The sequence below is a fragment of the Leptomonas pyrrhocoris genome (genome assembly GCF_001293395.1).
Source record: "Leptomonas pyrrhocoris isolate H10 chromosome Unknown, whole genome shotgun sequence".
NCBI lineage: Eukaryota > Euglenozoa > Kinetoplastea > Trypanosomatida > Trypanosomatidae > Leptomonas > Leptomonas pyrrhocoris.
In genome coordinates, this window is record NW_015438365.1 from 111,158 (window position 1) to 126,318 (window position 15,161).

General features: G+C 55.6%; 6 protein-coding genes across 9 annotated transcripts; all 6 read right to left on the minus strand.

Annotated features, from left to right (window-relative positions):
- Positions 1 to 444: 444 nt before the first annotated feature.
- Positions 445 to 2,503, minus strand: ABB37_04953 (putative vacuolar protein sorting-associated protein; the record flags this gene model as incomplete). 2 transcript variants are annotated; one of them, XM_015802805.1, is made up of 1 exon in its annotated part: positions 445 to 2,503. In XM_015802805.1, the coding sequence occupies exon 1, from the start codon at positions 2,302 to 2,304 to the stop codon at positions 445 to 447; it is 1,860 nt and encodes a 619-aa protein (XP_015658321.1). In that variant the 5' UTR covers positions 2,305 to 2,503. The 2 variants fall into 2 exon arrangements, with proteins under 2 accessions (XP_015658321.1, XP_015658320.1); XM_015802804.1 differs by having other exon boundaries at positions 445 to 2,500.
- Positions 2,504 to 2,923: 420 nt separating this feature from the next.
- On the minus strand, positions 2,924 to 4,398 carry ABB37_04954 (dihydrouridine synthase domain protein-like protein; the record flags this gene model as incomplete). Its single annotated transcript, XM_015802806.1, has 1 exon — positions 2,924 to 4,398. The coding sequence occupies exon 1, from the start codon at positions 4,250 to 4,252 to the stop codon at positions 2,924 to 2,926; it is 1,329 nt and encodes a 442-aa protein (XP_015658322.1). The 5' UTR covers positions 4,253 to 4,398.
- A 946-nt stretch (positions 4,399 to 5,344) lies between these two features.
- ABB37_04955 (putative mitochondrial hypothetical protein) lies at positions 5,345 to 6,120 on the minus strand (the record flags this gene model as incomplete). 3 transcript variants are annotated; one of them, XM_015802809.1, is made up of 1 exon in its annotated part: positions 5,345 to 6,120. In XM_015802809.1, exon 1 carries the CDS (start codon positions 6,020 to 6,022, stop codon positions 5,345 to 5,347), a length of 678 nt encoding a protein of 225 aa, XP_015658325.1. In that variant the 5' UTR covers positions 6,023 to 6,120. The 3 variants fall into 3 exon arrangements, with proteins under 3 accessions (XP_015658325.1, XP_015658324.1, XP_015658323.1); XM_015802808.1 differs by having other exon boundaries at positions 5,345 to 6,114; XM_015802807.1 differs by having other exon boundaries at positions 5,345 to 6,104.
- Positions 6,121 to 7,096: 976 nt separating this feature from the next.
- Positions 7,097 to 8,512, minus strand: ABB37_04956 (hypothetical protein; the record flags this gene model as incomplete). Its single annotated transcript, XM_015802810.1, has 1 exon — positions 7,097 to 8,512. The coding sequence occupies exon 1, from the start codon at positions 8,222 to 8,224 to the stop codon at positions 7,097 to 7,099; it is 1,128 nt and encodes a 375-aa protein (XP_015658326.1). The 5' UTR covers positions 8,225 to 8,512.
- Positions 8,513 to 9,627: 1,115 nt separating this feature from the next.
- Positions 9,628 to 11,317, minus strand: ABB37_04957 (putative DNAJ domain protein; the record flags this gene model as incomplete). Its single annotated transcript, XM_015802811.1, has 1 exon — positions 9,628 to 11,317. The coding sequence occupies exon 1, from the start codon at positions 11,218 to 11,220 to the stop codon at positions 9,628 to 9,630; it is 1,593 nt and encodes a 530-aa protein (XP_015658327.1). The 5' UTR covers positions 11,221 to 11,317.
- A 1,157-nt stretch (positions 11,318 to 12,474) lies between these two features.
- ABB37_04958 (putative mitochondrial mitochondrial carrier protein) lies at positions 12,475 to 15,083 on the minus strand (the record flags this gene model as incomplete). Its single annotated transcript, XM_015802812.1, has 1 exon — positions 12,475 to 15,083. Exon 1 carries the CDS (start codon positions 14,707 to 14,709, stop codon positions 12,475 to 12,477), a length of 2,235 nt encoding a protein of 744 aa, XP_015658328.1. The 5' UTR covers positions 14,710 to 15,083.
- Between the last annotated feature and the right edge of the window lie 78 nt (positions 15,084 to 15,161).

A 15,161-nucleotide genomic window follows, 5' to 3' on the forward strand; every position in this document is an offset into this window, starting at 1 on the left:
TGAGAGCATATTTCTTTCTTACCGCTTAACGCCAGCGAGCAACACAGTAAAGGTATAGAGAAAAATCAAATAGAAGCAAAAATGGTTGTTGAGGCTCCCGCCCTCACAGAGAGCCAGAGCGCAACAACAGATCAAAGGCAGGGAGAACAACGACGAACGCCTTTCTAACTCAGAGGCCACTCACGTCAGCCGCGCCTCAAGTCGTTTTCATTCCTCCTTTTCTGCTATTTGTTGTGGGAGGACGTTGCCGATATTACGAGCGCTAACCGTTGCTGGCCGAGGCAAAGCAAGAGGAAGAAGTAGAAGAGAGAGAGAGACAGCAACAAAAGAAAAAAGAGAAACGCGCCAAAGCGGCACGGCGTGGAGGAAACCGTAAACGGGCAACGATAGAGGCAAAAGCAGCCTGCAACGAATAAAAACCGAAGAGTGTGAAAAAGATATATATCACGTTGGCAAGGAGCGAATAAAGTCCTTGCTGTTGATCACCGCCGTCGTGACCAGCGACACATGCGCCTCTATTTTGGCGGTATACGGCTCCGTCGAAGGCCCCGCAGCACCGCCGCCGCCACTGCCAAGACCGCGCGTCACCTGTTTGCCCAGGTTCAACAGCGCCTCTTGGTTGTTGTCCACGGTGCCGTCGTTGATCTGCGAGAGCAGCATGGCCTCCGCGTAGGTGATGCCGCCCACGTACACCACCACGATGTCCTTGCCACGCACAAAAGGGGCCTGGGCGGAGGAGACAGGGCACCCTGCCACCTCCTGCACCGGGTAGTTGTCCAGCAACAAGGTGCCGTTGTAGGCACGGTTGATGATCTTTTTAATAAGCGGCACGTGCTGCGTGAGCACGTTCTGCACATCCTTACCGAACTGACCGACCGCCTTGGCGACGGCCTTGAACATGTGGCCCGTTGATGTCTTGAAGATTTCGTGTCGTCGCTGCTCCTGACCCGCGCACTCGATGAGGCGATCGATGAGCTGCACCTTCTCCTGCGTGCACTGCCGCTGCATGAGCTCCTGCTTCAGCTGCGTGATGATGTTGCCGGCGGTCTTCTCGTAATGCAGCTGATACAGCATGACGATACGCAGGGCGTCGTCGACGTCCGTCTTGGGGTCCTGCACCACCTCCAAGACGAGGCGGCTGTGCTCGGTGATGTTGTTGTTCGCGATGATGTCCTGCTCCAGTACCGAGAGCCGCGTCAGGTTGCGGCCGTTGATCTCGGCGACCAACTCGCTGGCAATCGCGCAGTGTCGAGTCACCTGCGCGGATTGCTTGCGTGCTTCGGGGAAGCGACTCATGAAGTTTTTTATCTCATCAAGCGAGACGGTGTTGCGGTCAAAGTTGTTCATCTCCTTGTAGGCCTTCACCATCTCACTCACGGCAACGCACACCTGGCCCCAGTCATCGTAGCGGTGCTGGCCGTAGAAGGTGTCGGTCTGCGGCGTCAGCACCTGCAAACGGTCCTCCGGCTTCGCGTCGGGGTCGTCGATCACCACCTCGTTGCCGCGCTGAAAGCCAATCAGCTCGTGGATCATCGCCTCATACGTCCACGGCATCAGCAGCGGCGTGACGGGGTCGTCCTTGCGGTCCAGAATAATCAGGACGCTCTCGGTCGCCTTGAGGTCGGGAAAGGTGGCGTGCACGTTCTTCATGCGCGCCGCCACCTCCGTCGCCAGCTTCGCGCACACCTTACTGCCGTCGCGGTAGCGGATCACCGGCCGGCGGTTGGTGGAGAGCAGCATGCTGATGATGCCCTCCGACATCCGCTCCAGCGACTTGGGGTCCCACTGGCTGTACGTGATGGGGTTTACGAGAGGGGTGGGGGCTTTGGAGAGCGGGGACGGCTTCAGCTGCGTGAGGCAGACCCACTCCGTGAGCGGGATCGAATCGACGTAGATCTCACCAACGTGGGCGACCAGGTTGATGACATCCGCGTTGGCCAGCGACTGCACCAAGGCAGCGTCTAGCATGTACGTAAAGAAGATGTCGTAGGAGGAGAAGTTGCCCTCCGCGAGCTCCTGATACACCGACGCGAGCGAGGCCGCCGTCGGGCGGCAGACAATGACGCAGGAGAAGTGCTTCATGGGGTAGCGCTCGCGATTCGCCAGCATGTCCACCAGCACAATGTTGTGCTGGAGGAGCTGGTGCTGGGAGTAGGTCACGGAGAGGATGCTACGCGTGGCGTCGTCGCACAGCAGCACCTTGAGGCCACCGGTGGTGCTAAAGGCGGTGTTGAAGTAGGTCCACGCCTGCTCCACGCAGTTGCGACGACTGCGGTTCACTTTCGAAGAGGGCAGGTTCGACATTGCGGCTCTTCTACGCTTTCTCCTTTTGCTTAGGAATATTGCTGTTCAAAGTAGACTTTGTCTGCTGTCTCCCCTGTTCGGCTCTATTGAACGCTGGTGCTCGATCTCCACACCGTAGCGGAGGAGCAACTGCGATTTGGTAGTGGCGCAGCTGAATGTTTGTAGACGTATCACGCACAAGGTGGAAGTAAGTTGCTACTATGGAATTGCAGTCGGAGGGGGAGGGGAAGACAAGAAGAGGGGGAAAGGAATTGGTGGATGACTCGTGCAGACGATAAGCCGCCAATTAAGGCCATGTATGATGCCGAGAGCACCGTTTCCCAGCGACGCTCAGTTCATCTCGGCCCCGCCCTAGATTTTACGTTTCGATGAAAATATATATATTTACGGTTGTGACGCTTCCCACGCAATGCGGAACGACCCCTCCACGGTTGACTTGAAAGTTGGTTGCTGCGTCTTAGATAAGGAGAAGACAAAACAGTGTTTAACGCGTGCGTGTGCTTAGAGACAGCAGGCTGTTTAGGTCATACATGCACACACGCGCACGCATCGAACAGAAGATGCAGCAGCAAAACTTAACAGTAACAGCGATGACAGCGAAGCGCCACGAGCAACGAGTTCAGCATGATTCGCCCTCCAGCCGCGGCGCTTTATTGGCGGGTTCGGCATCCACCGCCGTAGTGGCTGCCTCCGCTGACGCCTCTCGCTTTCGCGACGCAGGAGGCCTCTCGGCCAGCAGCTCCAAGTGCTGCGCACACTTCTCCACCAGCATCTTCTCCTCGGCCGTCACGTCAAAGAAGTCGTAGCAGTCGGCGTAGCTGCGCAGATCGGACTGGACCACCGCCATCAGCGGCTTCAGCGCCGGGACGATGGGGAAGGCGCGGGTGAGGTGATACTTGAAGTTGTTGAAGACGGTGCGGTATCTCACGGAGTACAAGTACAGCTCCTTCATGATCGCCATCGCATAGTCCTCTGCCGCCTGCGGAGAACGTGTGACCCTCGCGCAGGCAGCCGAGGACGTCGAGTGGTGGAAGCAGCGCGCATCCTCGAGAGCGGCGCGTGCGATCATGGATGCGTCAAACCCGTAGTGCGCGCACTTCGCCACTCCATCCTCGCGCGACAAGACGGACCCGTTCAGCACAAAGCAGACGCCTGCAAAGCACGGATCGGCTTTGCAGCTTCGCACCACCGCGGCGGCGCGCTCGTACAGCGGGGGCTGCTCGGAGCGCTGGTCCGGCGTGCGGGCGTGCAGAGTAACGGCGTGCACCACAAAGTGCGCCGGGGTGTGCTGGGCGGCGGTCAGTACCGCTCGCAGCATCGCCACCGTCTCCTCTGCGGTCTCTTTCAGACGCGTTTTGATGCTCACGAGGAGGCGGCGCCCGCCACGGGCCGCCACAGCCGCCTCGTTGTTGGCCGCGTCGTACACGGCCCGCACGATCGCCCCGCCCACCGCCGGCTTCTTCATCAGCGCCGCACCGAACCCGTTGCGGACGCTGAACTTTTTGGGGCAGCCCATATTGATGTCGACGCCGTCGACGTCGTCGCTGCAGGCGGCGATGGCCGCGGCCCCTCGAGCGGGGTCTGCCACGCCCAGCTGCAAAATCACCCGGGGCGTCCTTTCCGCTGAGGTGCGGGCAACGGTCTCGACGGAGGAGGGTGGACTGCGCACCGGGGTGGCGAGCACCACTGTACGCTTGTAGGCGTTCTGGAATGCGTCGTACGAGACGTACTCCGCCATGGGGGTATCCACGGTCGGGTACGACACGACTTCCCGCTGGCAGGTCGCCAGCTTCGCAGCGACCACTTCCTCGGTGAAAACGAGATCGGCGCCGTGCCGCGTGCACAGGGCGCGAAACCCCGCGCTGCATACCCGCACCATCGGTGCAAGCATCACCTTGCCGTAAAACGGTGAGGCGTTTGAGTCCATCATTGCACGAGTGGAAGCCATGAAACCGTTAGCTGTCACCTCGAAGCAGCGAATGACGGAAGGAAAAAAGGAGAGGTGCGTTGCTACGTGCTGTTCTCCTTCTTTGTCGTCCACCAAAATATCACCTGCCAAGTGGAGGAGCTTCCTTGGGCACGGATGAGATAGTCTGTGCAACACAGCGATAAAGCGTGAGAAAGTGCAGAAGAACGAAAGTCGGGAGTGCCGAAGAAAACAACAAAAAGCAAGGATCGTAAAGGCACCACACCCGAAAACATAACATGCACTTCACGAGCACTTCACGAGGACTTGCGTAAAGCGCCTCAAGTTGAAGTGTTCCAGTTAGCTTCTACCCGCGACACGAATAGAGCGAGCAGAGGGCCACAACGTGAGGAGCACGGGGATGCCTCGTCCGTTTCAATCGGACGAAAGACGCACTTCACACGCGAGGAACGCCGTAAAAGACGCATGCGGGACGCGAGACGACCATGGAGAAGTGTCGTAGGAAAGAGAGTATGCGACATGCACACACCTCACTTACTGCTGCATTTCGAGAAAGGACTTTTCTGGTTACTTCACTACTGAAAACAATACGAAATGAAAGAGCTTCCTTACCCTTTTTTTGATGCGGCGTAAAAACATGGTGAATATAAATAAAAAAAAAAGAGTCGTGCCCTACAAAACAGAAAGAGGAAAGGCAATCCACCGCGAGGAACAGAGCTGCGCCATAACGGGCAACTTCGACTCCTCCTTTGTCTCTTCACACGGTTCCTACTACAACTACAACTTGTGAGAGAAGCCAGAAAAGGAAGCAGGTGAAACGCAAATGATATTTGCAAAACGGCCCTTTTGCTCTTTCATCTTTCGTTTCTCCTCTTCCTCGGTCCTGACTTTTCACGTGCTATCACGTGATATATATATTTTTTTTGGCCGCTTGAGCGAGTTGCCGGACAACTACGCGCCCGCTACTTTCCTTACTAACCACCAAACGCGGGAAATAAAAAGAAAATAAGCTCATAATGTTAGATAAGGGTAAATGAAAGAAATCAAATAATATAACTTCATCCACAACCACACATAAAACGCCACACTCGTAAAGAAGGAGGAGGGGTGGTCTTACTCAGCGTTGAGGTAAACGCCAAACTCGTGGAAATCACGGTCAAACTCCGCCTCGATCTCGGCGAAGGTGTACGCTGGACCCTCGTCCGCGGCCGGCTCATCCGTCCAGTCGGGGTGCATCACCAACCACGGGCGGTTGTGGACGTAGAACCACTGCTGGCACATGGGGCACTTCGTCTTGCTGTAGCCCTTCATCATCATGTAGTAGTTCGACTGCGGCACGTGCGGGGCGCAGTTACCGAAGCACAGGACCATCTGCTGATCACCGGGGTTACCCGTGCCCTCCACGCGGATCGGCCGCTCCTCGCTACCAATCGGAGGCTCGTAGAGGTGGTTCACGGCGATGTACGGCCGGTCGTTCCACTCCTCGCGGTCGTGCTCCTCGAGCATGAGGGTGTCATCGGCCTCGAACATGTGCCACGCGCGGGCAGGCTCCTGCCAATACAGACGGCCCACACCCGTGACCACATCGTCGTACACGGGAAGGGACTGGTCCATCAGCTTGCTCATGATGGGGCTCTTGCGCCAGTTCTCCGGCGGCTGCTCGAGCTCGTTGAGGTTGTGGGGCTGCACGGGGTACGACTTATCCTGGTAGGGCGTCGGGCCATGGTGCGCGCCGCCGCTCAGAAGCGCACGCGACGCCGCAAAGAGGGAGAGCGAAGTCTTGCGAAGCATAGGGAACTAGATGAGTTGAAGAAAAAAAAGCCAGGGTGCTGCGGGGAGAGAGCGACGAGTGGCACTCACAGTTCCTATTGTCTAAGAATTTCTCTTACTGTTGCACGAACGCAGCCGAGAAGACGAGAGAGAACGGGGAAGAGAAAGAGCGAGAAGATGAAGTGCACAACACCAAGAAGGAGCATGGCGTCTCGAGACACCGCAACGCAGAACAGAAAAAAAGGCCTTGTCCCTGGCTCAGAGTCATGACGCGCCAGGAAACAAAAAACGCGGTCGAGAGCACGTAACTGTAGAGGCAATTGCGATTAGCCATCCTTGCAGTGACGGGTTCTTTTTTAATCTTCATCGATATCATGGACAATTCGTGAAAGAGAAAGATGCGTTCAGCAAGAAAGGTTTACAGGTGGCAACAAGGAAAAAACTCAAGAAAGCACACGCATATATATATATAATACATGTCAAGCGATGTTGATGATGGATCCAGAAAATTGAACCAAAAAAAAAAAACATGAGAGTTGACGACGTGCCATCGCCCCTCTGTACCTGAGCTTTATGCGCACAAGTACAGCGATGTAAAGTACAGAGTTTGCCAGTAAGAAGCTCATCCCTGTTCGCTATTCTGCAGAATGGGAAACGAACATGAAATGAAAAGAGACAATACATCTCGCAAATGAAAAAAAAAATAGGGGTAGGACAGGAAATGATACGGGATTGCAGCGGTGGTGCTGCTCCGCCGGGCACCTGAATCGGCGCTACACATATACATCATGCTGAGACGCTGTCGTGCCTCCTGCACACAACACCAATACAAGTCAGTCGGGGTTGCGCTCCTCCACGGAACCGCGTACATATCGTGCCGTTGCGCGCGAAAAAGCGGAGCAAAAGCAAGCAAAGACAAAAAAAAGGGAAGCCCCAGCAACCCCACGTACGATGTAGCGACATGCATTCAGCAGTGAGAAAGGAAAAGGAAAAAGAAAAAGGAACGTGAAGGTGTTCAGGAAGAAAAAAAAGGACGTTCTTCACTTCTTTTCCTCTTCTTCAGCGTGAATGAGAAGAGGAATGCAGCATACGCGCCTATGCTAGTCCCATGGACTGCAGCATGCCAACGCTAGTGGTGTTTTCATTCAATATGCGACCACCACCACCGCCACCGCCACCGCCACCGCCCATGTCGTAGCCACGTCCACTGAACCGATCCCCCGTACCACCGAAGGAGCTGCGCTGCGGCGGTGCCCCGTTGCCAGGCCGCGTCGTCCCCCCTCGCGGGGGACCCATCGGTGCGGACATCTTTGCCTTTGCTGCTCGACCACCCGTGGCGATGTTCTGCTTGCGTGACTCGCTCTGCTTCAGCATGGAGGGTGGCACTCGCTGCGCGGGTGGTGGCATGCCGCGCGCAGGAGTCGCACCAGTGGCACTGCCGCCACCACCGAGCGTCCGGCCCTGATTTGCGTACCGGGGAAACGGTGCGCGCTGGGCCCCGCGCGTGGGTGCCATCGGCGCTCGATTTGGTGCGACAGCAGCAGACGAGTTGCCCCACATGCTGTGCGACTCCGCATCCGCCAGCTTCGCACTACGAATGGCCTCAATGAACTCCTCGTGCTGCTGGCGCCAGTTGGTCTTTGGTGCGGGGGCAGGCGTGTAGCGACTTGTGGTGTTGGCCGTGCCAAGTCGCCTCTTCTTCTTCATTCCTTTGCCGCCACCGGAGCGATCAAAGACGCTGCCAAAGCCGCCATCGTCCTCACCGGAGAGGCCGCGCTGTTTGCTGCTATCGAAGACCCGGCGCTTCTGATCGCCCTTGCAGACGCTCTCGTGGTAGGCAATACGGTCGAAGTTGAAGTTGCGCCCACACTTGGAGCAGGGGTGCAAGTTCATGTTGGGCGGCGCCTCCTCCATCATAGGTGGCATGCTAGGCGCGTGGAGGGAGCGCGCGGCGGCCACGCCACCGCCACACGGCTGGTCGTCAAACCCAACGGTGCCGGAGGCCAACATCGTGGTATTTCGGCCCGTGCCGCCGTTGCCACCAGCTTTTCCTGCTGGTCCTGCGTTTCCGCGCAGTGCCGGCATGACGGGTCGCGGTCCTACTGGATCCAGCTTCCACCGCTTGATCGCCTTCTCGTAGCATTGAGGGATGTGAATGTTAATGGAGGCAGACCCGAAGCCCTTGCCGCACAGCTGGCACGTGATAAAGTGCGGACGCGGCATCTCTTCTCCGTCGCCCGCTGCTTTTTTTGTTGTTGTTGCTGTTTCCTTTTGTGAATGGGTGCGTGTGCATGCAAGTGTCGGCGGAGGTGCGATGCTGTTGCCGTTGTGGAAAGCGGATGACTGTATTTTACACGTAGTTCCTTGTCGTTGCTTTTCTGCGTCTCGTCAGCGCGTGGTAACGAAGCGGGGTGCAAACAGAAGAAAAGAGGAAAAAGGTAAAGGTGAATCGTCGGAACGACGATTGCCCTCCGGGAAAAGTACCGCTCTGCCGCTAAGTACGCTTCGACCTGTCACCCGAAAGAAAAATAATAATAATAATAATAATAGCGATGAAACCGCAACGAGATATCCGAGGCGGCATTGAACAAAGGGGCCCCACAAAGCGCGCGCCAAAAGCAAGTGTCGACGAGAGAGGAAAAGGGAGAGAGGGAGGGTCGGGAGACAAAGGTGCGATAGGAAGAAAATGGGACAGACATCACAGGAAATGCAATGCAACAAGAAGCGCGTTTAAACGCATTCCTCCACGCGGGCTACGCCTTTTTTGTTATTATTCGGAATGTACTTCAATTCCGTTGGCGCTATCAAAGTTCAAAGAAAGGAAAAGAAAAACATGCCAGCGCAGGCAACGTGCGTTGGCAGTCGCAATGCAAATGCGATATACGGCTTCTCTGAGTGTCCCCTATCAAAAACAGTGCAAACTGAAGTCTACAACGAAACGATGCAAAACGTGTCGCACCATCACAGGCGAATTTGCAATGAAGCCTGTCTTTGTCGACTCTTTCTGCCTCAGCTTCCCCCCATAAACGAAATTTGTAGGTTTGCTATTGGCCTCACTTGCTTGTTTGTCTTCGCTGAGGTTGGTGTTCTCTCCGCTTTAGTACCGGTGGATTAAATGAAAGAGTTAGCATTCCCTTGTCCAGCCTCGCGTTCTATGCACGGGAATAAATACAAGGTGGTGCTCTGCGTAGACAACAGCAAGCACACATATATATTACAAATATGACAAAGAAAAACACACGTCGCACCGCCACAAAAACCGACCTCGACAGACCAAAGAAAGAAAGGTGGCACAAAGAATGATACAAGGCTGTCTTTTTGTTACCATTATTATTTATGTCGTTGTGTTCACAGCAAACACACCCAGCAGTAAGTAAATCACCAGAAAGTAACAATAAGCCGTCTCAACGGCGTTAGGCTTGTGTTTTCTCCCACACACACTCAGAAAAAAAAAAAGAGAAGACGGTGGAAGCCGGCTGTCATCTCGCCGCCACGGGAGGCGAAAATCCTGTCTTAGCACACGTTTCCAAGTCTTCGATTGAAAGAGAGGGGGACGTACACTTCTACCTCCAAAGGGAATCCGTTCGCTATCCTCACACTGCTCACGGGGATCGACTTGCGGAACCCTAAAACTGGTAGAAACCCGATGGGGGTCCACCGCGCGGACGTCGACGGCCACCAGCCGAGCCAGGCATCCCACCAAACCCCCCGGGCTGGAAGCCGCCGGCATGGAATCCGTTAGACGAGAAGCCGCCGGAGTGGAAGCCGCCGCCGCCGCCGCCAAACATCATGTTCATCACGTTCACAAAGTCCTCCTGGCTGGCGCCACCGAAGCCGCCGCTGCCCATGTTGGCACCCTCGACGTCGTTGTCCATTTGCCCGGAGTCGTACAGGCGCTTCTTCTGTGGGTCGGACAAGACGCCGAAGGCCTCGCCAATCTCCTTGAACTGCACCTCCGCGTGCGACTTCTCCTCCTCGCTCGCGTTGGCCCACTTGTCGGGGTGCCACTGCAAGCACGCCTTCTTGTAAGAACGCTTGATGACGTCCTGGTTGGACTCTTTCTGCGGCAGACTCAGCACCTTGTAGTAGTCCTTGCGCTTTGCCCGCTTGGCCCGCCCCTTCAGTTGGCGCAGCTCTCCCTCGAACTGCTTGTCCATCTCCGCCGCCTGCTGCAGGTCGCGGACCGCGTCTTCGAACCTCTCTAGTTGCTCCTGAATGCGACTGCGGCGGGCGTACACCTTCGCCGACGTCGCGCCGTTGTTTATGGCGTAGTCGCAGTCTAGTAGAGCACCTTTAAAGTCGTTCAGCAGCATCTTCGCTGCAGCGCGGTTGCTGCGCAACGTCGCATTCATGCGCGAGTTGGCGGGGTCGCAGTCGATGGCCAGGGTGTACGCGTCCACCGCCTCTTTCGCGTTCTTGTTTTTGAAGGCGTTGTTGCCGGCGTCCTTGTGTGCCTCGACGGCGCGTATTTTCTTCAGTAGCACGCGTGCCTCGGCGTTGTCGGGGTCCATCTGCAGCGTCTCGCGCAGGATGTTTTGCGCACTCGAGAAGCCGTCCTGCCCGCGGTAGTACAACACGAGCGCGCGCAGGTACAGGTAGTGCGGGTCGCTGCTGTGGGCGTACGCAAAAGGCGAAAGCACCTTGGAGGCCTCATCTGGCGAGGAGGCTGCGTGCGATTCGGCGTAGAGAAACGCCAACACGGCGCAGTCGGGGAACTCGCGGTACGCCGGGGCCAACGTGCGGCCCGCAGCCGCCATCGCGCCCTCCTCAATGAGCTGGCGGCCACGCGGCACCGCTTTTGACGCCTGCTCGGCACTCATCAGCAGTTCTCGCAGGTGCTTCGTGTCCTGTGGCGTTGCTCTCGGAGATGCGGAGACCGCTGCTACACCGGCCTTGAGCATCTCAATGGCGCGGTCAAACTTGCCAAGGTTGCACAGGGCGTTGTGCAGCCGAGAGTACACCTTGGCAAAGGTATTATCGATTTCAACGGCCTTTTCTGCATCGGCAGCGGCCTGCTGGTACTGCCCCTTCTTGAGGTACGCAGCGCTACGGTTAGAATACAAGACTGCCTCTACGGGGTTCGCCTCGATGGCGGCGCTATAGTGTTGAATCGCCTCCAGATAGGCGCCGGTCTTGAAGGACTGGTTGCCTTGCTCTTTGAGAGCTTCCCAGGCTCCTTTGTTGGTGGCCCCTGAGGGTGCTGCGTCCGACTGCGTCATTGAATGCCCACGTCAAGGAGAAACAAAAAGAACGAAAACAGGAAATTCTACGCGTGAGAAGGAGGGAAACGAGAAAGGAGAAGCAGCTCCCTTTTTCTGTCGCACAAAGGAAAGTAATGTCAAGGATAGACATGTAACGCGGAAAACAAAGCAAGACGAAGAAGATGCCGCGGAAAAAAGCGTGAGAGAGACAAGGTGAGCATGTATATATATAACGAAAGGGTTTAAGAATAGCTCGGGTTGAGAATGCCGCACGAAATCGTGCATTTCCGGCTAGGCTGCCATCACACACTGACACAGGAAAGAGTTGGCATGAATAGACGAGAGACCCCAAAGCCGTCGGTTTGCTGCTGCAACTCGGAAAATGAAAAAGCGCCTTCTCATCGAAAGACCTCGTCTTACCGAAATCTTTTTGAGGTAGTTGGGTAGATCTACACACTGTACAATGGTTGAGCAGGCAACACAATTGACTCACAGATTTCCAACAGTTCAAAAAAAATGAGAAAATAACGCTCCCAAGGAATTGATAGTATACAATTTTAATGCTTTCATTTCGATTCGAAACACTGGTAGTTTTATGTCCTGTGAAAGCTAGCGGATACAGGGTAGGTGAACTCGATGACGCAATGATGTGCAGCGGAGAACGCAGTGTCCGCGAACGTAAAGGGTTGAAAAAATAATAACAATAATAATAATTAGTGGTTTCCTCCGTTCGCCTCCATTTACTGTCACGTCTAAAAACCGGATTATAGAGTGTGGGATAAAAATGTCTTCCACCTCTCTTCGTAGTTTTTGTGCAGGCTTGCATAAGAACCGCAAAACTTTCATTTTTATTGCCGTCAGAAAAATCCACGTATATTACAAAGACACCCGTTTAAAAATAGTTTTCTTCGACGGCCGTGTGTCGCGCTGTTTCTTCGCTGGCAAGAAAGAAAAAAAAGATGCTGCACCGCGCCACCGCAAGTCAGCATGGAAGCCGGAGCCTTTCCCTCGCTCGCGCACTTTGACGTTTTTCTCCCGTTTTTAGTGGTGTGGGTTGGGATGGGGGGGGGGCACATACCTTGCAAGTTCGCAAATAATGGTTTGCCGAGACATACGGGAAGAGAGCGCGTCGTTTCTCCAGAATTCTTATGGAGGCAATGGGAGGGCTTCCAGGCTCTCGCTTTGAATAGTTATCCTTTGAAAGTCAGCTGAGTCGTTCAGTTGCATTCGCTACTGCCGTGGACTACGAGACTTCTTTTTCGTTGTGCGTGTCTACGGTGCTGCCGGCGAAAAGAAGAGCTCCCGAAGCATGTCGCTTCGTGCGGCTACAACAATGTCGCGGCACGCGTCGTTGACCGCAAACGAGAGACCAAACGTCAAGCTGCTCAGCGTGAAAGAGAAGGGCATCTTGCGGTACAAGAATGCAACACCCGAGGCGTTTTTGAGGAGCGGTTGAATGGAGTGATAGCCAAACTGCGAGTACACAACACGCTCTGCCTGACGGTTGCGCTTCACCACGCTCAGCGGGTACGTGAGCACGGAACCAGTCAGCCCCGATGTAACGCCTGCCGCAAGGTACTGCCAGAAGTTGTGACAGTTGAATCGATCTTTCAAATACTCGTACGAGGCAAACCCGATGCCGGCAAGAACGCCAACGCCCATCATAGAGACGTAGCAACCCTTCCAGAGAGACCGAATGCCGTGCCGCCGCGCCGTCGCCCGCAGAAGCCAAAAGTACGACTGAAAGCTTGGCACGGCGTTCACGGCCACCCGGGTGCGCAGGAGATCCAACGGGTAGACGATGGCCGTGCTGAACGCCGCCGAGGCCGCACCAGCGGCGAAGCTCGTGTAGGGCGTCGCCTCGTGCGAGTACATGAGCCGCTCCGCCACCATTTGAAACATGTCAAAGAAGCAGTACGTCAGGGCGCCATACGGTATCACGCGCATCATTGTGATGCTGCCGGAGCTCCACATGTTGGGGCTCTGCTTCATCACGTCGTACAAAAACTCCAAACCCTTTCGCGCGGTCGTCTTCTCAGTCATGCCAACCTGGTACAGAATCCTGAGCCGGTCAAACGGCAAGGTCCAGAACTTGGCCACACCAGCCGCTATGCCGCCGCAGACGAACGCCTCAGGCGGCGTGACCAAATTCGGCCGCCGCGAGTACGCGGCGGTGTTCTCGTGATAGTTGCGCGCGCGCCGCTTGATGAGATCGTTCACCGTGAAGCTTGTGGCGGTGGCGATGGGGCCCTTGATCCAGTTCATGGCAAGACCCTTGTACAGGCCTTGGCGAACCCCCTCCTCGAGATACACCGTCCGCAGCGCGTGCACCACGCCCTTGTATCGGCCGGGAGTGACCTGCATGCGGCGCCGCACGATGTCGAGGGGGTAGGTGGCAGACTGTGCCAGCAGGCCGGCCAGCGCGCCAGCGATAAGTCGCTGATAGGTGGGGATATCCTTGTCTGATGTCAGGTTGGAAAACTTGACAATGTAGTACTTGAGTGTTTCGAAGCATGCAAAGCTGCAACCTGCGTAGGGCACGATGCCGACAATTGTAGGGAAAAGCCCCCCGTAGAGCGAACGCACACCTTGCGCCGCCGTGGCCTCTTTAAAGGCGGCACGGTAACTAGGAAAGCGGCGCTTGCCGGAGCTGCTACGGGCCGCAAACCGAGCTCGCATAAGGTCTAGGGGGTAGGTGCATGTGGTGGAGGTTGCACCGGCCAGGGAGCCGCTGATGAAGCGCAGTATCACCGCGCGTCCCTCGTCGGGGGAGCCGTCCGCGTTCTGGAGCGCGAACGCAGTGCGGAGGCGACTGTGGTAGAAGTCGAAGGAGGCGTACGTGATGGCGGCGTAGGGAACTACGCGCAGCATGGTGGCACCGTTTCCGATCCACAAACCGGTGACACCAAATTCGCGCACGGTGGCGACGCCGAGGTATAGCGCCGCGCGCAGGCTGAACCGTCGGGTGGACTCCACCTGGAAAATGATCTTGACGCGATCACCAGGGGCGATGACAGTCTTGCTGACGGCGCCGGCAATCCCGCCCGCCGCAAAGCTTTCCACAAAGCGGATGGCGGACTTCGTGAAGGAGTGCGAGGCGTCAACGTGGTTGACATCGTCAAAGCCGTGCTTCACCACAGAGACGCTATACTCGCCGGTGCGGTCGTAGTCCAGAAGTTCCTCACCCAAAGTCGGGAACGCCTTGCGGTTTTCACTGCAAAATTTGGACCACTGCTGTTCCGTGAGGCCCCCGACGCTTGCTGTGTCGTAAGTCCGTAGAAGTGCCCGCAACTCGCCGTCGCGCAGGGCACACAGCGGTGCTATTCGCTGCACAATTGTTTTGATAGGAATGATGAGCACGCCTTCGTCCTGCCCTTTCCCTACTGCAGATGAGCTACCGATCGAGGAGGTCCCGCCGTACCCCGGTTGAGACGCCGGCAAAGAGATTCTTGATTCACCTCCTGACTCTGCGGAGACGCCACGAGAAGAGGAGGTAGCTAACGCCATTATCGTTCGGATTTCTACGCCACATAAGGCAGCAAACTCTAATCCTTAAGAATAGAGTAGAAACAATATAGGTGTGAAACAATAAAAACAGTGAAAAGAGTTGCAACTGCAATGTTGTTGGCAGTAGTAGAAAAACTGGTAAGAAAAACTGAGTCGCAAGAAAAGCACGCAAAAAGGAAAAACACTGAAAAAGGAGAAATGGGAAAATTTTTCAGCTGCGAAGCAACAGAAGGTATCATTAAATAATATAGAGTAAAGCTAAGCTAAAGAGGGGCCGCACTGCTCAAACGCACAGATAAATAGTCCAAGAAAATTGTTAATGATTCAAAAATGACAAACATCTGTGTAGCCCGCTTTGTCGACGATCACACAGCTGCATGAAAAGAAAGGAACAAAGGAGTAACGACGAGGGGGAAAGTAGTGTATGATCAACTACGGAAACGAAACGCATG